A 25308-nucleotide genomic window follows, 5' to 3' on the forward strand; every position below is an offset into this window, starting at 1 on the left:
AAATAAATTTTAAAGTCTTTGCCTATTTGTTTATTATTTTAAAGTAATCTCTACACCCAACATGAGACTCAAACTCATGACCCCAAGATCAAGAGTTGCATGTTCTACCAAGTGAGCCACCCAGGTGCCCCTGTGCTAGTTTTTAAATTGGATTTTTTTATTGGCAGGTTTCTCCTTATCAGAAGTATTTACCTTACTTTAAATGTCATCCTCTAATTACTAGCAATATAATAGAGAATTGTTCTTGAATATAAAGAGTCTGTTGATGTTAGAATAATAAAGTTTACAGTCAGTATACAATTAAAAATCTAAGACTGTGTATAATAGAAAATTCCTAGTCCTCACAAACTTTGGCTATTTATTTTTTTTTAAGTTTATTTATTTATTTTTGAGACAGAGAAAGAGAGAAAGAATGAGAGAAAGAACCAATAGGGGAGGGGCAGAAAGAGTGGGGGACAGAGCCTCTGAAGCTGGCTCTGTGCTGACAGCAGACAGCCCAACACAGGGCCTGAACCCACGAACCTCGAGATCATGACCTGAGCTGAAGTTGGGCCCTCAACCGACTGAGGAACCCAGGCACCCCACAAACTTTGGCTTTTTCTGAATAACAGAGTAAAATGCATACTCAGTTGTTTACCTAAAGAAATGTGCTTATTTATTTTCTGTTAATTATACTGTCTCATCTGGTAGGATTTAGAGTATGCAGAAGTAGTGGGCTGGTAATGAGAGGTTTAAAAATTGCATTATAAGGTAAAAGATTTAGGATTTAACTCTAAAATTAGAAATAGTAACATTTAAAGCTAGAGTTTAGGCATTGATCCAGGGTTTTCTGAGACTTACTGTTAATAACTAAAAAAGGGATTTAAAACATAAAGGAATTTTCTTGCTGTTTAAATAGGACCCAACCAAGAAAAAAAAAAAATGAGTGGTGCGAATACTTGTAACATTATGGGTTTCTTGGCTAGTTCAGCATTATTTTCCACATGCTTGTTGTGTTTGTGTGAATTATGAGGTATATTTTGGTACATTTTGTCATGTATAAGGCTTTTTGGGTCTTTTGTAGTTTTGGGTTTTTTGTTCTTCCATCCATAGTAAATAGAAACCAAGAATGACTTTTTAAAAAAGTTTTTTTTTTTTTAATGTTTATTTTTGAGAGAGAGAGAGAGAGAGCATGAGTGGGAAATGGGCAGAGAGAGAAGGAGATACAGAATTCAAAGCAGGCTCCAGGCTCTGAGCTGTCAGCACAAAGCCCGATGTGGGTCCTGAACTCACAAGCGTGAGATCATGACTTGATCTGAAGTCGGATGCTTAACCAACTGACCCACCAAGGCACCCCCCCCGAAGAATGATGTTTAAGTGCCTTTAGGTACTGCCATCCAGTACATTTGTGAATGTTGCCCCTTACTTAGGCCTAATCATAGCTCTGACTCTGCTGTTGCTTAAAAACAGCTCATTTCAGGTTGCTTCCGTGGCTCAGTCAGTTAAGCATCAGACTCTTGATTTCAGCTCAGGTCATGATCTCACTGTTCGTGAGATCAAGCCCGGTCTTGGGCTCCACTGCTTTGGATTCTCTCTTGCTCTCTCTCTCTGTCTGTCTCCCCCCTCCCCCCTCCCCCGCAATAAATAAATAACCCCAGCTCATTTTTCAATGGAAGACCATCTTTAGAACGACTCAGGGGAGAGGAGTGATGAGGCCTTTTTGCTGGGGTGTGAACTCATAAGAATTTAAACCTGCAGGGTGTAAGTGTCTTTAAACTATCTTTTCCCTACTCACTAGGAATATAAATTCCACTTCCAGGAAGTCTACCTGTCTCTTAGGCCCCATAGGTCCCTATTATCTAACTCCCATGATACCCTGGACTTCACTGCAACACTCACTTCACTGGAGTCCCTTTTATGCTGGGTTTCCTCACTAGAATGTGAGCTCGAGGAGGTCCTCATTGCATCTGCCTTGTTTCCCACTATATTCCTCATGTCTGGCACACAGTGGAACTCATCAAGTGAATAAATGAGTGCCCCGATCTGTGAATTGTTGGAACAACTTTACCCATTAAGATAAGAGAGGGGCACCTTAGTGGCTCAGTTGGTTAAGCGTCCGACTTCAACTCAGGTCATGATCTCACAGCTCATGAGTTCCAGCTGCGTGTCCAGCTGTGCTAACAGCTTGGAGCCTGGAGCCTCTTTCAGATTCTGTCTCCTCCTCGCTCTGTCCCTCCCCTGCTTGCACTCTGTCTGTCTCTCTCTCAAAAATAAATAAACATTGGAACGCCTGGGTGGATTAGTTGGTTGAGCATCCGACTTTGGCTCAGGTCATGATCTCACAGTTTGTGGGTTTGAGCCCCACGTAGCGCTCTGTGCTGACAGCTCGGAGCCTGGAGCGTGCTTCAGATTCTGTGTCTGCCTGTCTCTCTGCCCCTTCCCCACTCGTGTGTGCTATCTGTCTCTCTCCCTCAAAAGTGAAAATAAACATTAAAAAAAATTTTTTTTAAAAACATTAATAAAAAAACTTGTTAAATTCAAGTTTGCTTCTCTTAGAACTAGAGCTGTGTATGATTTCTGTATGGGAGATTCCTTAAACTGTTGTTTAGGTAAAATACCATATATTTCTTTCTCATAGCAACAGTATAGATAGGACACAGTGGAATGTAGTAAGGAGTCATCACAGCCTTTATGTTAGATGTGCTGTATTTCACTGGCTGAATCTGGAGGACAGAACATTATTAGCATCTATTTGTAGGTACATATTAAAAAAATAGAAAGTGATCAAGGCCAAGAGGTACCACAGCAAATTGTGATATGCAAAGTGGGAACGTAGAAGAGTTTTAGGGTTCTTTTAGGGACCCATGACAGAGTCTGCTTAGAGTATGCAGTGGAACATGGGTAATAAGGAAAGTGGGAGCCAGGGCACAGTGCAGGGGATGGGGGGCGGTGGAAAGAGAAAGGCCACCCGGATTTTCAGATGATTGGATTATTCCTCTCTCAGGGCTGGAGACCTGGGTGGTTTTAGGTAGTTTTGTACTAAACTCAGTACTTTATATGGCATGCATAGGTAATTGTATAATTCTATTTGGGAAAAAAAAAATGCCATTTAAAGCTTATTTACAGATAAGTGAAATTGATCAGAATTGTTAAGAAAAGAATCAGTCCCAACAGGTATTTATTTTCTGTCATAGACACACAATCAGAGGATCCCCCTACCCACCACACGGAATAGCATAGTAGGGAGAGAGCCAAAGGTGCCCCTGCTTTCCAAACCTGCGTGCCTGTCTGTATCCCCTACAACCAGGATTCTGTGACAGGTTGGGCTTAGGTTCCCACTGACCTTGTTCATAAAAGAGACTGGGCATCTTTCCAACACCAGGCCCAAAGTGACTATGACCCTTATTCTCTCAGAGAGTCTCAGGAGAGAGCCTGAAGATCCCTGAGCCTCAGGGATGTTGCAGGGATGGCTGCGCAGGAAAGATTCCCAGGGACAGAAAAGAGGAACGTTGAAAACACATTTTGGAACCAAGTAACCGACTTGATAGCCTTATAGATATGCCCCGCTACAGTTCTGGTGTGCATCCCAGCCCCTCCGCCTTGTTAGCGAGTGCCCGATTTGTTTGCTGGCAGAGCCACATTAATGGCCATAGATATCCCCCAAAGTGTAAAAACATATATACTTAGGGATTCTGTTGTTTACCAAGTTATTCTTCACACAGATGGTGGTCACTAAATACTTCTTGCAGGTGGTTACCTCTCTTTTTTTCCACCTGCTAGTATTTTATTTTAAACACATTTCTTGATGGAGCCTAAACTTAAGACCAGCACATAGAAAATAAGCCAGTGTTGGGAAGCCTAAACAGTGAGGTCCTGGGTTCATCCCAGAGTGTGGAGCCTCCATAGTCATAGTGGGTGTTTTTTGTCATTTTTGTTTTTGGTTGGAAATAGTATTAGTACATGATTCTAAAGTGATGAATTTTTTTAATTAAAAAATATTTTCTAATGTTAATTTTTGAGAGAGAGAGAGAGAGAGACAACCCTAATGGAGGAGGGGCAGAGAGAGACCGAAGAGACACAGAATCTGAGGCAGGCTCCAGGCTCTGAGCTGTCAGCACAGAGCCCAATGCGGGGCTCAAACTCATGGACCGTGAGATCATGACCTGAGTTGAAGTTGGATGCCCAACCAACTGAGCCACCCAGGAGCCCCTAAAGTGGTGAATTTTAATGGAGCAAAAAACTTTACTTGGAAATGTTTGTTTTTTTTATCCTCACCAAAGAGAAAATGGGGTTTCTGAGACCGTTGGAATTTCTTTGCTCTGTTATCTCTTCCCCTGGTGTGGGATGATCAAATTCCACATTTCCAGGTTGCTAGGAGACAGGCAGCCTATCTTGTAGATATTGGCACGTAAGATCTCTTTATTCTTTGGACTTCTGTATTTCTCAGAATTGTCATGCTTCTTTTCTAAACCCTAAATTATGCAGAGACAACATGATTATATGACCCAGCTCAGGAAATATAAAACGGGTCAAAAATACCAAGCTAAGTTTAAATAAAGAACATTACTGGCTGCAGTATATTAAGGCATCATTCTTGCAAAGTCCATATTTGCCTCTCTTTGCTGCTGACTCTTTTGTGACATTTTCAGGGCACAAAAGTGGTTATGCGGGAGTAGGCTGAGAATACCCTATCTAGAGATTCATATAAAGTTAAAAGTATTGCAAGTGGGGGCACCTGTGTGGCTTAGTGGGTTGAGCCTCTGACTTGGGCTCAGATCACGATCTTGCAGTTCATGAGTTTGAGCCCTGTGTCAGGCTTGCTGCTGTCAGCGTGGAGCCTGGTTTGGATCTTCTGTCCCCCTCTCCCTCTGCCCTTTCCCCACTTGTGTGCATGATTTCTCTCTCTCTCTCTCAAAAACATAAATCATTAAAAAAAAAAAAAAAAGTATTGCAAGTGAACCATGGCCCCAGGAACTCAATTTATGTGTTCTTTTTTTTTTTTTTTTAAATTTTTTTTTAACGTTTATTTATTTTTGAGACAGAGAGAGACACAGCATGAACGGGGGAGGGGCAGAGAGAGAGGGAGACACAGAATCGGAAACAGGCTCCAGGCTCTGAGCCGCCAGCCCAGAGCCCGACGCGGGGCTCGAACTCCCGGACCGCGAGATCGTGACCTGGCTGAAGTCGGACGCGTAACCGACTGCGCCACCCAGGCGCCCCTATGTGTTCTTAAAAAATAGTGTCTCGGTGTCATTTTTTTTTCTTTTTTTTTTTAATTTGTGTGAGAGAGAGAGAGCTTGAGCAGGGGAGGAGCAGAAGGAGAGGGAGAGAGAATTCCAAGGGTGCCTGGGTGGCTCAGACTGACTTTGGCTCAGATCATGATCTCAAGATTAATGGGTTCCAGTCCCACATCAGGCTCTGCACTGACATCATGGAGCCTGCTCCAGATTCTCTGTTTCTCTCTCTCTCTCTCTGCTCCTTCCCTGGTCTCTCTCTCTCAAGTAAATAAATAAGCTTAAAAAAAAAGTGAGAGAGAGAGAGAGGGAGAGAGAGAGAATCCCAAGCAGGCTCTGTGCTGTCACCAGGGAGCCTGATGCAGGACTGCATTCCACAAACCTTGAGATCATGACCTGAGCTGAAATCAAGAGTCAGACACTTAACTGCCTGAGCCACCCAGGTGCTCCCGGGAACTCTATTTAACTAATTTACTGATGGGGGGTGGGGAGGTCCTAGGATCATGTGGCTTTACTATAGCTATTTTGCCCTATATGCTTTCCTTAAAAGGAAAATTCATCTTACATTACCATACAGTTTTTTGGGGAGGGCCTTAAGTTTAACGTTAGAGTACTAAGGTTCAAAAAAATGTGCCCAGATGGTAGATGTTGATAATTCGGCACCAGAATTCTTCTCAAATTGAATACATTGCAGTATGTTTAAAAAAGTTTTTATTTATTCATTTTGAGAGAGACAGAGAGAGCAAGTGGGAAGGGACAGAGAGAGAGAGAGAGAGAGAGAGAGAGAATCCCAAGCAGGCTCCGCACTGTCAGCTTGGAGCCTGATGTGGGGCTCGACCCCATGAAACTCAAGATTGTGACCTGAGTTGAAACAAACAGTTGGATGCTTAACCAGCTGAGCCACCCAGGCACTCCTGAATACATTGCAGTATTAATCAGAAGTTTTTTGTTGGCTTCTGATTTTGAACGGCATAGGGATTGGAGACTGAGATGGTTAGTTAAAATTTAAGGAATTCGGGAGCTCTGCTTCATGTTACCACCAGTCAGGCTCTCTGTTTTCCTGTCTGAATTCAACGTAGAGTTTTTTGTAGCAGTTGGTTTAGAAGGGTTTGTGTTTTGTGAGTGGCTCAGTTGGTTCCCTGTATCATGATGGCCCACAGCAGGACTCAGACCCCTGCGTCAGTTACATCGATAAATACGGTTATTACTTTACAGATGGACTCCCATTCTCAGCCAGTTCATCTTTTTTAAATGAGCTGTAGTTTATTGTCACACTATAAGAATTAAATCTAACATCTTTGTTCTATGAAGATGCGTTTGAGTAGATTGTCCGGACTGGCAATGACAGGAAGACACCCTTTTCATTGTGAGTTATTTGGAGTAACTGGGGCTGTAGATTTGACCGAGAAAGTCTCTGAGATAGGGAAGAGGGAGATTTACTGACAGAGGTTATTTGTAGAATTATGTAGAATTTAATGTTTTCGTAAAGGTCTTAATTATTTAAGATTTAATTTCTATGTGCAGACTGAATATAATGGTAAAACTTGGTTTGGTATGATTTAGCTTTGTTTCAACAGATGATTATTGGATTGTTTTTCTAACTTAAAAAATTACACGAGTGGTAAATGTTCATTACCAAAAATTCAGTATACATATAAACAAGAAAAAGGAAAAATTCCCTTATGATTGTATCAGCTGGAGGTAAACATTGTAAACTGTAGATGTCTATCATTCTAACTTTCTTGTCTTTACTTAACTGTCTTTCAAAAGCAAATTATGTTTTGCCTGCTATTTGGTAAATTTTGCTTTTTTTCATGTACAGCATAAATACCCATTTAAGCCATCACATTTTATTTTTATGGGTGCTTAGTAATCCTTTGTGAGATGACCTATAATTTATTTAAGAGTCCCATGATTGGAATTTAGGTTGTTTGTATATTTTGCCACAGTAACATTAATATCTACCCTTTTGCCCCTTTATTTCCTTAGGATAAATTCCTGAGAGTAGAATACTTTGTTTCTTGCTTTAAAATATATATATATTTTTTAAATTTTTTTCAGTGAGAGAGCAAGAAAGAGCACGAGTGGGGGAGGGGCAGAGAGAGAGAGGGAGACAAAGAATCCAAAGCAGGCTCCAGGCTCTGAGCTGACAACACAGAGCTTGATGCGCGGCTCGAACTCACAAGCCGTGAGTGAGATCATGACCTGAACTGAAGTCGGAGGCTCAACTGACTGAGCCACCCAGGCTCCTGAGAGTAGAGTACTTTGTAAAGGATTTGTACGTTTTAAGATTTTTGAAACACATTGCCAGATAGCTTCCCAGAAAGCTATTCCAGAAAGGCCATTCCAGTTTTCACTTTCTTCTCTAATTGGCTTTATACTTGGATTAAAATGTGGAATTTTTATTTAGTTGCAGAATGAGGAAGAGCCTGGAGAGCCAGAACAGGCTGTAGGTGACGCTCCTCCACCTTACAGCAGCATCTCTGCAGAGAGTGCAGGTAGGTAACCCGCAAGGTGACTGTTGAACTCATGAAATGCACTTAGCCAGAGTCTTGTCCAGTGTGTGTTTGTCTTTGCCTTTGCTTCAGCTTTCCTTAAGAAGTCTTTGACGTTGTTTGTAGTTTGTAGCCGGAAGTGGAAAAAACTCATGTTACTTTTCTGAAAAACACTTAAAACTCCATCTCAGTATGTCTTTTTTATGGAACTCCATTTCATTCCAATAGGCCCTTCATAAAAAGGAAGTAGAAATTCATAAACTAGGTGATCACCTGATTTTTTTGTTCTTTTTGTAGTTTCCTCATTAATTGTTTTGCTCTTTGTGATTTTAGTGCCTGCGACCTGGAACATAGTACATTTGATTGATTTGTGCTAGTAAATTCTTAATTAAAAAAAAAAAAACAAAACTAAAAGTCTCTCAGTTCTTTCATAATATTCCTCATAGTTCAAGCCCTCCTTGAATAATCTTTTGTCTTCACATTTTACGCCGGATTATCTATTTAATTTTCACATATATACATAGAAGGGATGGGGGAAAAGAAAGAAAATCTCAACAGTTGAGGACTTTTGGTAGTTTAAAGCTTCCTGATAAGCAGTTCTGCTTTAATTGCTGAAAATGGACCAGTTTTGATGGAACCTCTTCATTTTCTCTAAAAGAGAAATGTGGCATGAAATCGTCCATGGTGCCACCATTGAACCCATCCTACTGCCAGGGTAGATAGGCAAGTTGAAGACAGTGTTTATCCCAAAGAGCCTCATAATCCTTTTCAATACAGTATTTGGGCAGCTATTGTCAGTTGTTGAGGGCTTACTTTGGTTGGTAGTCTCTGGGGCCCTGAGGCTGCCGTTTAATTAAGAACACGGGTCAGAAAGTTTTTTCCCTCTACTCTGGCTTCAAATTTTGAACTCTGTATCCTTGTATTAAGATTCTTTTATTTATAAGCATCTAAAACTAACAATGCTAAGTTCAGGTTTTTGAGGAATTGCAGGGTGTCTCCTTGAATCAAATTAAGATAAAACACCAAGACTTGGGAAAGAATTGCAAAGCCATGCCGTATTTACTCATTTCTACCCAGACTATAAGTACTAGTTATCCATTAAATACATCCACTGAAAATTTAACTCATTAATAAGAAATTTGGTTCCTGTTTTTTTAATGATAAAAGTCTTTTATATTTAGCTACCCAGAATTATTAAGAGGTAATTTTTTTCCTGAATATCTGAGTTTGTACTTTCTGTAATTGTAAAAAGTTAGAACCATTTTTGAGACAAGTCTTTTTCAAACACTTCCCTCCCTTATTCACTTATATCTCATATTCTTTGTTTACATTTTTTCTTATGATTTAGGGATTGCAACCAGAAACATTATCTGGAAGGTATTCTGTTCTATACTATAGTGATGCCTTTATTCATTGACATTTGTAGAACTTTGATTCAAGAATCAGATTCTCCCTTAGCTGTCAGATGTTATTTCCCATAGCTGTCCTTACAGAAGTCCCTTTAATCTTTCTCTTTAGTTGTTGTTAATCTTGCTGTGGGCCTCAACAGCAAAAAAGCAAAGCTTCTTGAGATTGGGTATAAAGTAGAGGTAAACTACTTCTAGAATAGAGCCTGAAGAATACTCTTATGAATAAAGTCTTTGGATTTTATAGCATTTCATCTAACTACACAGAAGCCTTTAAAACAAACAAACAAATAAAATACATAAATAATACATAAAAATAAAATAAAATAAACAACCAAACTTTTAACTTCCTGAGTCTCTACTGAGCTCTTTGAGTTTCAGATGAGTGAAGTTTCAGGGAAATCTTTTTTAGGGATCATAAGTTACTCAAGAACATTAATTTTTTGTGTATGAACTGGGGTTTTCCATTTTGACTTTTTTTTTTAAAAGGAAACCTCTAAAATAGTTTAAATGGCCTTTTCCCCCTTTGTTGTTAAATTAACATTGCTAATTTTTTTTTAGATAAATGCTATGTGTACCTGTTACTCCATTTATGAGGAAAGTGATTAGAAACAAAATGACACATGCACGTTGGTAGGGAAAAAAAAGAGCACAAGTCGCACACTCTACCTATTTTAATTTGTGATATATAAATTGAACAGTCTAACAAATATTGGTTGTTGTTGTTGTTCTGAATGTATTAAATAAACTTGAAAGATTGTCACTAAACTTTTCTTGGTAACTTAAAATGATGTGAGTATGTATATTGCTGGATCCCATTACAAAATATTTTCAAATAGGGAAATAAACATGTTGTTAATTTTCTTCAACTTAAGGTAGTAGGTATCAGTTTTATTCATGTATTCAGAATTACTATGGCAGTAGGCTAATTTAAATTGTACATTTCTGTTTGTAATAGTTTGACTTGATGAGAAATAAAAAGAAATTTGATAGAAGATTATGCAGTGTTTTATAATGTATGTATTACATTAATTATATATGTATGTATTACATTAATGTATATATTATAATGTATGTGTGTACATGTATCTTAAATAGCAATTTTGACATGGAAAAAAACAAGTTCTTTAAATTGGGTTAGGTGGCAGCTTTAGTTTCAATAACACATTTTCCTATATTTTCTTCTAAAAGCTTTAATATTTTATTTTCATATGTAGATTTATACTCCATCTGATATTGTTTTTTCTGTATAGTGTAAGATAGTGGTCAAGATGAATTTGTTTTTCTGTATGGATCGGCAGTTGGTACAGCACCATTTATTAAAAAGACCATTCTTTCTTCCCTGCCCTACAGTGTCACCTTTGTTGTAAATCAGATGACCATATATGTGTGGATCTCTTTCTGGACTCAGTATTCTAATGTTTATTTATTTTTGAGAGAGAGTGACATAGAGTGAGCAGGGGAGGGGCAGAGAGAGGGAGACACAGAATCCGAAGTGGGCTCCAGGTTCCAAGCTGTCAGCATGGAGCCTGACACAGAGCTTGAACCCACGCATGAACCGTGAGATCGTGACCTGAACCAAAGTTGAATGCTTAACCGACTGAGCCACCCAGGCACCCCTGGACTCATTTTTTTGTTCTTTGGTCTGTTTATTTATCCTTATGCCCATCCCCTACTATTTTAATTGTAGAGCTTTATAATCTTGATATCTGGTAATGTAGGTCCTTCACACTTAACTGCTCTTCAAGATTGCTTTGGTTTTTCTTGGCCTTTTGCATATATATACATTTTACAATTAAATAAGCTTGTCAGTTTCCATAAACTGTAACAAAAGAAAACTAATTCTGCTAGAATTCTAGTTAGAATTGCACTGAATCTGGGATCAGTTTGAAGAGCGTTGACATCTGTATAATACTGCTTCCAGTCTGTAAACATGATATATCTCTCCATGTAATTAAGATCGTATTTAATTTCTCTCAGTAGTATTTTATAGGTTTCAACATTGAGTACTTATATATTTATTACTAGATTTACTTCTCATGTTGTTGTAAAAAATGGTCCATATATAATTTTACTTTCTGTTTGTTGCTGGTATATGGAAATACAATTGATGATTTATATCCATCTAGAGACTTTGCTAAATTCATATATTAATTCTAATAGGCTGTCTGTAGATACTCTTGAATTTTCTGGGTCTATAATCATGTCATCCATGATTAAGGACAGCTATTTCTTCTGTTCTAATACTTCTGTCTTGTATTTCCTTTTCTTGCCATATTATATGAACTAGTAGGATCTTTAAGGTAATGTTTGATAGGAAGTAGTGACAGTAGGCATTTTTGTCTAATTCTAATCTTAGGGGAGAAAGCTTTTAAAAATTTGCAATTGATTATGATATTGACTGTAGGTATTTTGTAGAGACTTATGATCAAATTAAGGAAGTTTTATTCCTGATTTGCTAAGTGTTTTTATTATCAGTAGGTGTTGAATTGTGTAAAATGCTTTTTGTGTCCATGTGAATACAATAGAATTTTTCTTTTTTCTGTTAATGAGGTGAATTGTATTGATTGATGATTTCAGTAATATATTACAGTAAAATTGGAAGTTAATTACAATTAACCAGAAGAAAAAGAAGAGAGAAAAATGTTAATCTTGATGAACTATAGGACTTTTTTCAAAATGTTTGTTTTTTAAAAAAAAAGGTGTAGAAATTTAATAGATTTTTAAATATATTTTTTCTAATAAATATTGACTTCCTTATCATAGAAGTTAATGAGAATGAAGATACATTAAAAAGAGGAAATGAAAGATTTAATTCAGATAAATGATGGCTCTGTAACTGAATTAGTTACCTCAGTTCAGTTACCTGTAACTGAATTAGTTACCTGAACTGATTAGGCACATCATAGAAAACAGTACCTGGTAAAACTAATGGGTAAGAATCAAAGTGCCAGAATAAACTCATGAGAAATGAATTTTAACTTTTTTATTAAGTTGGTTTTCCTCTTTATAATTGGGAGGAAACTATGGTACAGCTTACAGACACACAGGTGATGTATTTTTGGCTTAAATGTTGTCTTTATGCCACTGTTAATACTGAGTGCCTTTGGTGAACATATCAAGTGACAGTTGAAAAATGTGTTCCAAGGCATTTGGGAGGGAAGGCAAAGTGATTTAAATGAATCTGCTTAAATAATTAAAAGGTGGATGAATTTAAAAATCATTCTCAATCTCTTATATTCTTATATGAACAGTTTGGTTCAATTATTCTGTATGTACCCTTAGAAGTATGGCTGGTTTTTGTTTTCCAGAGTTAGTAGAAATCATCTTTTTCCTGCGTTTAGCTAATGTCAGTTAATTATGACTTCCTTTTTATTCTGCAGCATATTTTGACTACAAAGATGAGTCTGGATTTCCAAAGCCTCCGTCTTACAATGTGGCAACAACACTGCCCAGTTATGATGAAGCTGAGAGAACAAAGGCTGAGGCTACTATCCCCTTGGTTCCTGGAAGAGTAAGTCCAAATTACCATGTTACTTGCTGGCTGCTTTATGGGAATTAGGGTCTCTTCATTACCCACTTTTGATGTATTGCTTATGATTGTACTAATTCATAAACGTACAGTTAGTTTTTTATTGTTTAAATTTTAGTTAACGTAGAATGCAGTATTGGTTTCACGAGTACAAGTCAGTGATTCATCACTAACATACAACACCCTGTGCTCATTGCAGCAAGTGCCGTCCTTAGTACCCATCACCTGTCTAGCCCATCCCTCCGTCAACCCATAGTTTGGTCTCTATCATTAAGAGTCTCTTGTAGTTTGTTTCCCTCTTTTTTCCCCCTTCCATATGTTCATCTCTTTCGTTTCTTAACTTCCACATACGAGTGAAATCATAAGGTATTTGTCTTTCTCTCATTGACTTATTTTGCTTAGCATAATGCATCCTAGCTCCATCTATGTCACTGCAAATGGCAAGATTTCATTCTTTTTGATGGCTGAGTAATATTCCATAGTGTGTATATGTGTATATACACACACATGCACACATACCACATCTTTAGCCATTCATCAGTCAGTGGACATTTGGGGTCTGTCCATAGGTTGGCTATTGTTGATAATGCTGCTATAAACATTGGGGTGCATGTGCTCCTTTGAATTTGTATTTTTGTATCCTTTGGGTAAATACCTAGGAGTGCAGTTGCTGGATCATAGGGTAGTTCTATTTTTAGTTTCTTGAGAAAGTACAACTATTTTTTTAAAAAACAAGTACATTTTCTTTTGGGATAACAAACTCCTACCTCTTCCTGAAAATGATGTGGTAAAAGTTACAAATCAGCAAAAAAAAATCACTAGTCAGGCCAGTTTAAATTTTCCCTGTATCTCTACTTCCACCACCATTTTCTCAACTTTCCTGCCCTAACTGAAACGTCTTAGAGCAGGGGCTGATTTAGGAAATACACTGACTTTGCCTTGATCTACACATTTCATATTTTGGCGTTAGGTAGATAGGGAGATTTATGGAGAGAATAAGTTCATCTTTATAGAATTAAACTTATGAAACTTATAACAGGGCCCCAGCAATTGTCTAGGTGAATCTCATGTCACCAGTAGTCCAGACCACTCCTGTGTCTGTGAGGACATAGTGAATTCGGATCCTGTAGGTTGGGTGTGATGAAAGCCAGTGGGAGATTTTAAGGCACTCTTTGTTCTTGATGTCAGATCTGCAAGTGACTAGATGTGATTTCATAAATACTCATCCAGGTTAAAGCTGATGGCAGGTAGGGCCTTGGGCCAGTATTGGGAAAATGTAGAGTAGGGGCAGTCAGGGTTCCAGACTCATCCCGAGAGGAAACTAGAGTGAACAATAAGAACAAAAACAGAGGTTTAGCTGGGACAGTGCAGTGGCATAGGCCCCAGAAGTTCAGGCCTTAGGGTAGAGGACTGTTGACAGACCATACCTACTATGAGGAGTCAGGCTCCTAAAACCACTACTTGATAGAAATAATAGTTCATAAGCCTAGACTAGGCTGATTCCATATGATAGTGTGTGCTCAGTTCTTGTAGTTTCCAGGGAGAAACTACCAACCTTCAAGGAGCTTATTGTCTAAGGACAAAACAGTCTTCATATAATACTGGAAGCCAGCGACATGCTTGGCATGTACTCAGTTTCTAGTATATTGTTTCCAGTCCTCACAACAGCCTTGCAAGATGGAGATTATATTATCCCCATTTTACAGAATTGAGCCCAGAGAGATTAAGTAATTTGCGCAGTCATAATAGCTAATAAGTAGCACAGGTGAGAGTCACACCCAGGTATTCTAGACTCTAAAGTCCTATGTGTATTCTTTAGTTCCCTTATATTATATGGTAACTGTCCCATGGAAATAGACCAGGAGATTAGCTCTGATTAATAACAGAACTCCTTAGAATACTTTTATTTGACAAGGATACATACTTAGGAACCTGTTAAACGTTATTTAGCAAACATGTATAGACCACTTTTTTTTTTTTTTTTTTTTTTTTTTACAATGTGCTATGTATTTTGTAATGGATAGGTAGAAAGTTTTGAATAAGGCAGTACTCCTGCTATACAAGAACTTAAAGACAGCTGGGGAAAAGGCCCCCAAATACCAATATCTAAGCAGCACAGGTGCCGTGAGCATGAAGAACTGTGACTTTTTACTATGTGATTGTGGGGGAAATGGGATTTGAAGTGGATCCTGAGTTTTGATGGATAAGAACATTCCAAAAGGAAAAGTCCAGAAAGCAGACATGAATTTAGCCGGTGTGGGAAAGGGTCTATGAATGTAGTACTTGATTTTGCTTGAGCAAAGAGTTTGTGACCAGACTATAGGCTGTAGAATGTTTTGAATGCTAGGGTGAGGCATGTAGGCTTATGTGTGGGTCACACAGAATCTTTGTGAAAGTTTTTGAGCAGGGATATGATAAGACAAGTATGGTGTTTTAGAAACATTAACCCAGCAGCAATTTGTAGGAGGAATGATAGTACAGATACCAAGGACAGGAAGAACAGTTAGAAGGCACCTACAAGGAGCACCTGGGTGGCTCAGTTGGCTAAGCATCACACTCTTGATTTAGGCTCAGGTCATGTTCTCACAACGAGTTCGAGCCCTGAGTCAGGCTCTGCGCGTACAGTGCAGATTCTCTTTCCCTCTCCATCTGCCCCTCTGCAGCTTGTGCAAGTGCTCTGTCTCAAAAGTAAATAAATAAACTTTTTTTTTTAAAAAAGAAAGCACCTGCAGTATTACTAGAAATTACTTCCCTGTCTTTCTGTAGTATATCTTTGAGTATTTATGCAAAAAAACAAAACAACCCAATTAGTTTCTAATTAGGCAAGGCCTTATTTTTCCTAATATGCAGTCAGAAACTGGGTACTTAGTATTTTAAAAAAAACAAAACAAACACATTCTTGTAAAATTTTTTCCTTCCTTCCTTCCTTCCTTCCTGCCTGCCTGCCTGCCTGCCTGCCTGCCTTCCTCTTTTGAGAGAAAAAGAGGGTGCAAGTGAGCGAGAGGCAGAGAGAGAGAAGCAGGGTTTACTTGAAGCAAGGCTTGAGCTCACCCAAAGCAGGGCTCACGCTCACCCGATGCAGAACTCGAACTCACAAACCACAAGATCATGACCTGAGCCAAAGTCAGATGCTTAACCGGCTGAGCCATGCAGGTGCCCCTCCTTTTTTTTTTTTTTTTAACAGTTTATTTGTTTTGAGAGAGAAAGCACTAGTGGGGGAGGGGCAGAGAGAGAGGGAGAGGGAGAATTCCAAGCATGTTCCAGTGCTGTCAGCACAGAGCCCAATTCAGGGCTCAAACCCATGAACTGTGAGATCATGACCTGAGCCAAAGTTAGACACTTAACCGACTGAGCATCCAGGTGCCCCTCTTGTAAAAATTTCTAACAGGAGACGAAGTGTGTTAAGTTTTAAATGGAAGCTGCCCCTTACATTTCCGTTTCTCCAGTACACCCTCCCCAGGTGAACCCTAGCTTGTTATGGATTTCCCAGCCTCCTTTCTGTCTGTGTAGGGTGAGTTTGGATTGTCCCTAAAAGTTTTTTTTTTCCCTTTTTTTCCTTTTGTGCATTTGAGGAACCTTCATTGGACTGTGTACAAATCTGGCTTTTACTTTTAAGTGTATATTCATATGTGTTTCAGTATTTCAACACATAACGTACATCAGTTGAAAAGGTGGGCCACATGGTTAATGGTAGTCAGGGTCCTGTTCCTCCTAGACTTGGAGTAATATGTTTTCAAGTTAGGATGGAAAGGATCCTCTCCGCCAATAAGCTTGGAAGTGAGGTTGTTTCAGACCTTTATGCTAATGTGAACAAAATGGTTGTAAAGTTGAGCACTGGGCAGCCCCACAGCCTCTTCATGTGTGATCTTGCTATTCTTTTTCTCCCATGTCTTATAAAAATTTGAACTTCTTAATTAGGTCCTGGGTTACTAATATCTGGGCCCTCAGCAGGCCCTGGGTTACTGATTCTAGAATGTAAGGCAAATTTAAGCCAAATATGTATTTTTCCTTTAGATATATTTGAGTGAATACTTCTCTTTGAACTTTATAATTTTTGAAATGTGTTCTTAAAGAACTTGGGTTATAAAATGAACAGTTCATTTAGAAAATTATAGAGATAGAAGAAAGATTTGCCTGTTCTCTAATTGTATCTTTTATTAAAAGACAAAATGAAACTTTTAACACATACTGAACCTTAATGCTCATTATTTTGAATTGAGCCAAAGCGGTAAATTTTCTCCTTGGTACTCACTTTTATTCCTTTCCTTATTTTTCTTGATGCCTTTCATTTGCCTACAAATAATTTATCTTGATTTTACCTTTCTCTTTTCATTTAGGATGAAGATTTTGTGGGTCGGGATGACTTTGATGATGCTGACCAGCTGAGGATAGGAAATGATGGGATTTTCATGTTAACTTTTTTCAGTAAGTAAATACACATAGTAGGACCACCTCTCACCAACCAGAGTGCTTTGAAGTATGGCCGTATCTGACTGAATTAAAATGACTAGTTGAACTAATATTTTAATACATTGTATGCATTTGATGCCTCTTATTGAGATGTTCAGAACTTAGTATACATTTTTGTTAATATTCCTTCTGTTTGTCTTCTCTTATATCTATAGAAAATATAACTGAAGTAGTTACAGGGATGCTGTATTTTTACATGAGCTAATAAGTAAGCCTCATCTTTTAGGTCTGCAAGGATCCTTGGCATTGCTCCTACTCAGACCTGACCTGTAGAGTAGGAATTGAAGACCTTAGTCTGATTGATTTTGCCTTTTTTTTTTTTTTTTTTTTTGCAAGCTTCTATTTTCTGACAGATCAAAGTCAGCCGAATTTTTTTCCCCTCCTTGATATTATTTTGCATTTATCTGTTCCTGAGTGTCACTTAGAAGTGAGCAACCATTTTTTTAATTTGCGGTATTAAAAAGATTAGATATAAAGGAAATGCCGTGCTTTTAGAGGCGATGCTATGTAGCTGTCAAGATTCATAGAAGTAGGACGATGAATAACTTGAATCAGATTCTTTTATTTACTGAAGTGTAACACATAAAAGGGCGCAAGTCATAAGTATACAGTTAGGTGAATGTTAAGGCATTTTTGAAAGTGAATAGCAATAGATATGTTTTCTTGTTTCCTTTTGGGAGGAAGACAGAATGGATGTAGGAGGTAAGGGAAGTGTTATGGTGGATGGGCTGGGCTTTTATCCTTGGAAAAACCATTTAAGCAAAAGCAAGTGTAGAAGGCACTCTTACCATAATAACAGGACATGTTTGACATGTTTTGTTTTTTTTTCTTCTCTGCCTTTACAGTGGCATTCCTCTTTAACTGGATTGGATTTTTCCTGTCTTTTTGTCTGACCACCTCAGCTGCAGGAAGGTATGGGGCCATTTCAGGATTTGGTCTCTCTCTAATTAAGTGGATCCTGATTGTCAGGGTAAGTTGTATACCAGAAAAGATAGACCCTTTGAGAAACAAGAAGTGGAATAAGTTTGAATATTTCATTTTTTTTTTCATGTGTTGTTGCTTAGCATTATCTCTACATTTAAAATGATTTTAGGTTTGTCTTTATTCTGGCTTCATGAAGTTGAACCTAAATCATTTGCAGTTAGTTCATGCATGCAAGTCTTATACTTAAATCTAGTGAATATTGGTGGCCCCAAGGTATCTATCTTACAGGTTGTTCACAAGTTGCTTTCTCTGCTTTTAATGTTTATAATAGGATAATATGTGTGTTTGTTCTGAAATTAGTTGTTTTTATGACAAAAAGAAAGATAACACTTCTTTGGTGTCTCATTAAAAATAGGCATTCCTCTCACCCTCTCACTAATTCTACTAAAGTTTTAGTTTATCTTTCTTCTTCCCTCTTTCTTTCACTTTGTTTCTCCCCACTTCTTCCCTCTCTTCAGAGCTCTCTTCCTCCCTCCCCTCCAGGGTTGTTTATCAGTAGCATCAGTGGTTATACCAAAATGTCTGGGAGCTGAAACTGTTTAACAAGTGCTACTCCATTAGGGGACTTTATCTCTACAGTATATTAGAGAGGAATCATCAGTGATCTGGGAGTTAACAGGTAGTCACAATTGTTGAAGTAATTTATACTTAAAAAAAAATCTAGTCTCTTAAAGTATACTGCGATTTCATATAAGTTTATTGCTTTTATAGATAAAATCAATGTATCCATCATAAATTGGCATTATAAACTAATTAATGGGTGTTGACTGACAGCTGGAGTTTTTCAAATTTATTTATTTTAACCAGTTGTTAACATTTTTAGGATTGCAAGTTCCTTTGAGAGTCTGGTAAAAGTTAAGGACTTTTCCCCCAGACGGCTAATATATATTCATCTGAGACAAGCCTTCAGGTTAAGAGCCTGAGTCCTAAAGAGGTTTCTCATTCCTTCTGTCTTAAATTGTTATTCTATTAGGAAATAAAATGCTATATTTTAACACTGAGACTGTGTTAAATTCTTGGACACTGAAGCCCCCAGTAGAAAACAGAGATAAAATTAGTTACCAATCTTTTTTTTAACTAAAATTTTCAGAGCTGACTAAATTTTAAAACTGAATTGAGTGAATCAACTTGTATCAGATTGGCCTGGTCTGTAACAGAAAACGGGTTCAACATGGCTTAGAAAACCATGGAGCACATTTATTTCCCATGAAAACAAGCCCTGACGTGGAGGATAGTTAAATCAGTGTGTCATTGACATCATTAGGGACAGTTGCCGCTTCTGCTCAGCATGTTAGTACAGCTGCTCCTCCCTCAGGGTGAAAACGGCCATAGCAGTTTCAAGGCATCACAGCAGAAGCACAGCAGTGCTCAGCAGAAGAAAGACAACTGTTTCTTCTCTTGCTTTTCTCTCCACATGCAAGAAGACCTTAGCAGCCCTCAATTCCCATTGGCCAGAATGTGCCATTATTTGGCAAAGGAATCGAATTATTGTGTTGTACATGATAAAGCTTGCAAAGTGAAGGCATACCTGGAAGAATAGGAACAAAATAATTGGTTTTGTCACTGGGTAAGCAAGGTCAAAGGGTCATCAAAACGTATTTCTAGAAGGATGAATGTTACGTGGGCAAAAAAAAAAAAAGAAAAAACAACCTTTTAAAAAATAAACAGGTTTGAGCACTGCAAAACAAGGAGTCTATAAGACAAAATCATATCTCAAGATTGCCTTTCCATGAAACGTCTCTGCATATGTCATAACCATTTCAGGTCAGTAATACATAAAATATTTTCATTTAAAAAAATTGCAGGAGCTAAATGATAGCATTAGTATGCAAAAGTCTTGTGTTTTGTGTGCCCTTACGTTGAAACGTGAAATTGTATTTGCTAAGCTGCTATAAAATTGTTTGCTTTATTTTTCAGTTTTCCACCTATTTCCCTGGATATTTTGATGGTCAGTACTGGCTCTGGTGGGTGTTCCTGGTTTTAGGTAAGTGCTTTTAACGTAGACAAAGGAGAGAAAAGATATTTTTAATTTTAGAAGTAAAATTGCTTTTAGTAAACCCTTATCTTGTTTATGATACAGTAATATATTACCAAATAGTAAGTATAATTTTTAAAACATTTCTTAAAGGCTAGGTTGTTGTCACCATTAGAGTAACAAGCAGGTTAATAAAAGGTCTCTCGGGGCGCCTGGGTGGCACAGTTGGTTAAGCGTCCGACTTCAGCCAGGTCACGATCTCGCGGTCCGGGAGTTCGAGCCCCGCGTCAGGCTCTGGGCTGATGGCTCAGAGCCTGGAGCCTGTTTCCGATTCTGTGTCCCCCTCTCTCTCTGCCCCTCCCCCGTTCATGCTCTGTCTCTCTCTGTCCCAAAAATAAATAAACGTTGAAAAAAAAAATTAAAAAAAAAAAAAAGGTCTCTCAGTGGTAGGTTTTTCCTAACCCATTCGTATATACTTCTCAGGTTTCCCATGTGACCAGTGGGGCATGGTAATATGACTTTATAGTTTGTGAGTATTTTTCCCCTTGAGAGTATTCATGACAAAAGGGTTCACAAACTTAACCCCAAATTATTTATAGGTATATTGTAACAAACTGAACTAACTACTCAGGCATGTATGCGGCCAATCTTCAGTCAGATCTGTCAGCAAGAAACAAAATGTATAGTCTTACTAGACATAACTTCTGGAAGAATCATTATTGGGTTTCTGGAACTCTTTAGTTCAGTACTGGTGAGAATAAGAATGATTTTGCAATTAAAAGAATATAATATGCTAGGCATTTCAGGTTGTTCATCTTAAGATTATCTTTTTTTACTCTGTATTTAAAAATTTTTTCTTCTAAGACATTTTAAAGCAAAGAAATGAACAGTGGGCTGAATAGTTTTGGCTTCTTCTTTCTTTGTGAAGAAAATATTTATGATACAATAACTGACCACCATCACTGTTGTCATTTCTATAGAACCATAGCAGGGTCATCCTGTTCAAGATAGTATAATTGCCTCACCCACTTCTATGATATCGCTTTCTCCTGTCTCCTGTTTTGGGCCGCCTTGTTACCTCCTTAATCAAGATCCTTGGTGGCAACGCTACTAATGGGTCTAGTTAGCACAGTGTAGCACCCATGCCCAACAGGTGCTTAATATATTCAGGACCTACCTGCTTTGCCCAAGGTGATAGACCATGCATTGGTGAACCTAAATTTTACTTAGAAAATACAAATCTTATATCACACCATCCCCCACTTCCCCAGTAGCATCATCTATTCTACTAATAGTCTTTGGAATTCTAAGGAAAGATAAATCATAACCCCCCCCCCTTAATCTTAAGGCACTTAATAATAAAAATGACCCATAGAAGAGTTACTTTAGAGGAATAGTTTTTTGGCTTGCTTATTCTTGAAAATGTATCTTTACGAAAAAGGGTGACTTTCCTTTATCCCCCAAGCCTAAGTTCAGACAAGTCCTGAATGGACCAAAGGAGAGGCATTAAATATGTATTTTTAGGTTGATTGTTGACAACATAGATAATTTATAGAAACTTAATGAACTGATTTCCTTCCTTTATTAAAGTTTCTTGGGAGAAGAATTTACCATACTTGCAATTAGTCATTCTGTTTATCTTACTGCTTACTAGTAAGCGAAAAAACAGTGACACTTAGGATATAACTTGTGCATTTGGATCCAATGTTTAGATCATTTTGGGAATTTCTCTTGCAGAGAGTACCAATTCTTGGGTATTTTGTTATTTTGTTTGTTGTTTTGCTAGGAACAGGTCTACACAGAGCTCTCAAGCTGGCACTCCATGAGCTACATCTAGCCTGTAGTTATAATTTGTTCTACAGTTATTTTTAGAGGTTTTTTAAAAATTAGTTGCTGTCACTTACAAATCAAGAGTTTCCATATAAAACGTCTCAATTTTTTTACTTTTCTTAAAAATTGGAATATCTAGCAAAACAGGCCTATATTTCCACCTGGCCCCCACCCTTTGACTGGAGCTGAGTTGTAGGCATCCACTCCAGATTAACCACTCATTTCACCAGGATTCCACAACCCAGCACGTGATGGGGTAACCCCTGCTGTCTAGTCACTTACTACTTTTGCTGCCAAACAGAATGGGAATGAGGAGTGCTTGCTGAATGGGTACAGATTTTTTAGGGGTCATAAAAATGTTCTCAAGTTAAGATAATAGTTTTGGTTGTACAGCTTTATATTTCTACTAAAATTAAATAAAGCCAGTGAATGGTATACATGAAATGAGTGAAGCTTATGGTATGTGAATTATATCACCATAAAGGTGTTTTTAAAATGTCTCTTAAGACTCAGGGAAGAGCTCTGAAGGAGGAAGGTCAGAAGAGAGTGAGCTGTCATTAGAGGGGGCATACCCCCTTCCCCGGGGGAGGAGGGGGTTGGTTGTTACAAGAGGTGAAAACTGAATGTAAATAGCTTTTGGTGTAGACTTACAAAATCAGCCTCACTCCTTCAGTGCCTGGTAAATAAAGGGCATAGTGAACCCTACTTGTATATATATTTTTAAGAATAGAGAAATTAAATTTAGAGTCGAGAATGTAAGAATTGCTGTAAAAACAAAAACAAAAACAAAACGAAACAAAATATAAAAAGAATTGCTGTAATAGGTTAAGGGGATCCTGACACCTAGTGGACAGCATATGTACAGTTGACAGGAAAAAAAAAACAAAGCTTGACAAGAGGGATGGGGTTTTTTTTTTTTTTTTTTTTTTTTCTTGAGAAAAATATTTTATAACGTGTCTTTTTTGGGGGGCTTAATTATCTTGAAATACTGTTTTGGAACCTAGAAGGTAGGTTTTCATAATGCCTTTCAGTGAGGTTATCAAATAATAGAGGTTTAGCTCTATCTTATTTTTTATTTGCCTTTTAGACCAATTAGATTCTGAATGTGCAAAAAGACTTTCATTTGGGCTCTCAAGATTATGTCTTCTCAATGAGAAATGGAAAATTTTGTATGGAAGTCATTTGGAAATTGCTCATGTTTTGATAACTTTTAGCAGAAAAATGATGAAATAGTGCTATCAATAGGGATATTTCTGTGGGGAGGGTGTACTTAATACAGAAATTATAAATTCATTCTTGATTTTTCTTTTTTAAATCAGGTTTTCTCCTGTTTCTCAGAGGATTTATCAATTATGCAAAAGTTCGGAAGATGCCAGAAACGTTCTCAAATCTCCCTAGGACCAGAGTTCTCTTTATTTATTAAAGGTATTACACAAAACGTTATTCTAGTCCCAGTATAATCATGTGATACATTGCCGATTTTTCTCCACGATCAGAGTATAGTATGCCCCCCTGTAGTTGGAAATATAGAGAAGGTAAGGAAGCCATAGTCCTTGCCTTTTTGGCAGTTTCTAGTTTAGTTAAGGCGTGTTTTCATTAAAAGCTGTTGAAATGGGCAAGTTGGAAAAACTACCATAGGAGAAAACATTATCTCATGTTCTGACAGTATAGAAGAGGCAGGGGTCTTCATAGTCTTTGGGAAGCTAGGATATTTGGCTGTAACTACGGGGTCCAGGATCTTTGAATCCTGAATCCTGAAGCCACTGCTTATTGTACCAGCTCCAGAGGATAGCATTGAGAAGGAGCCTTTTAGGCCTAATCACTTGGCTGTAATTACATAGGTCCCCCAAACCCCAGAGCTCCAATGGGAAGAAACCATTGTCTGCATGAGGAACTCCTTTTGCCTAGGCTACTTACAAGCCCACTAAGGCTTCCATCTCTTAAAATTAGTCAGGAGACTTTCCTGGTGCCCTTCTTCACGTTCACACCCTGACATTACCACTCTGGTGGTAAGGAGGGTCAAACCCAAGGAAAGGAAGGGGAATGGACCTTTATCTCTGCCTAGAAGAGGAGGACTAAGCCCTGCTAAGGCTCCTCTTTGATTCCTATGTAGTTTTCTCCAGAGCTTAGCTCCATCTTCCATCTTTAGCTGCAAAAAGGAAGAGCTATGGAATCTTGGGAAAGAGTATACCAGAGAGAGTCCTCTCTGGTAACAAGATCTAATAGGACTTCTTGGACTTCACTTTGTTCCTTTAAGTTTGGGATGGGTGGGTTGTGGAGAGGAATCTCGAACCACCCTAGGGGCTAGGTTAGTTGAAGATCAGACAAGGCTTTGGGGCTTTTTTTGTGTGTTTTTTGTTTTTAAAGATTTTATTTTAAAGTAATCTCTACACCCAACATGGGGCTTGAACTCACAACCTTGAGATCAAGAGTCACATGCTCTTCCGATGGGGCTAGCCAGGCACCCCCTGAAGATCAGACAAGGCTTTGTTTTAAAGGGTGTACCAGTTGACATCCATCTTAAGTGATACGCAGAAATTGGATAAGGTAGGGTAGATTTAGAATCACCTAAAGCAGAGTGAAGAGTGTAATAGAGGCAAGGAAGTATGAAGCTTGCTCAAGGGACAGCAGTTTGATTATAGCATAAAGGAGTGTTGAAGGTCAAGGCTGGCAAAGCCAGCTTGAGACAATGGTTTCAAATATCTTGAGCACTAAGCCCATTTGCAGTGGAACAGTAGAATGCATAGAGCAGCCCTTAAAGTCCAGGGACATGTTGGTTCAATGCAAGCTAACCCTTTGTGAACATTAATTTGTTCTCTATTTGCTGTGGGTAGTCATAGTTAACAAAAGTAATCAGATGCTAAGAGTGGAGTTCTCCGTGTTGAAGATTCATGATGGTATCAGGATGTGTGCATCTAGAAAAGAAACTACCCACCATAATTAATTTGCCAGGTGATGTGAGACAGCATTAAAACTTTTTTTTTTTTTTTAATTTTTTTTTTTTCCAACGTTTATTTATTTTTGGGACAGAGAGAGACAGAGCATGAAGGGGGAGGGGCAGAGAGAGAGGGGGACACAGAATCAGAAACAGGCTCCAGGCTCTGAGCCATCAGCCCAGAGCCCGACGCGGGGCTCGAACTCACGGACCGCGAGATCGTGACCTGGCTGAAGTCGGACGCTTAACCGACTGCGCCACCCAGGCGCCCCTGTCTTCCCCTTTTAATTCTTTTAAAGTGATCTCTGTTTCCAGTGTGGTGTTCAGATTTATAACCCTGAAGTCAAGAGTTGTGTGTTCTACTGACTGAGCCAGATAGGTGCCCCCTTATTTCTCTTTTTTAAAAAATAATAGATTCTATAGGTCTAGGCAAATGGTAGCTTTGAATTTCTGAATGGACCAAGATCA

General features: G+C 38.3%; 1 protein-coding gene across 1 annotated transcript in view; it reads left to right on the plus strand.

The window, feature by feature from the left end:
* The window catches only part of NDFIP1 (Nedd4 family interacting protein 1), a 56475-nt gene that overhangs the window by 25704 nt on the left and 5463 nt on the right, over positions 1–25308 (plus strand). The window contains exons 2-7 of the mRNA XM_030320449.1: positions 7624–7711; positions 12498–12628; positions 16984–17071; positions 17962–18086; positions 20018–20084; positions 23225–23330. Of these exons, the coding sequence (XP_030176309.1) occupies positions 7624–7711; positions 12498–12628; positions 16984–17071; positions 17962–18086; positions 20018–20084; positions 23225–23328 (603 nt within the window). The 3' untranslated portion in view covers positions 23329–23330. The remainder of the gene's footprint in view (positions 1–7623; positions 7712–12497; positions 12629–16983; positions 17072–17961; positions 18087–20017; positions 20085–23224; positions 23331–25308) is intronic.

The sequence above is a fragment of the Lynx canadensis genome, chromosome A1 (assembly GCF_007474595.2).
Source record: "Lynx canadensis isolate LIC74 chromosome A1, mLynCan4.pri.v2, whole genome shotgun sequence".
NCBI lineage: Eukaryota > Metazoa > Chordata > Mammalia > Carnivora > Felidae > Lynx > Lynx canadensis.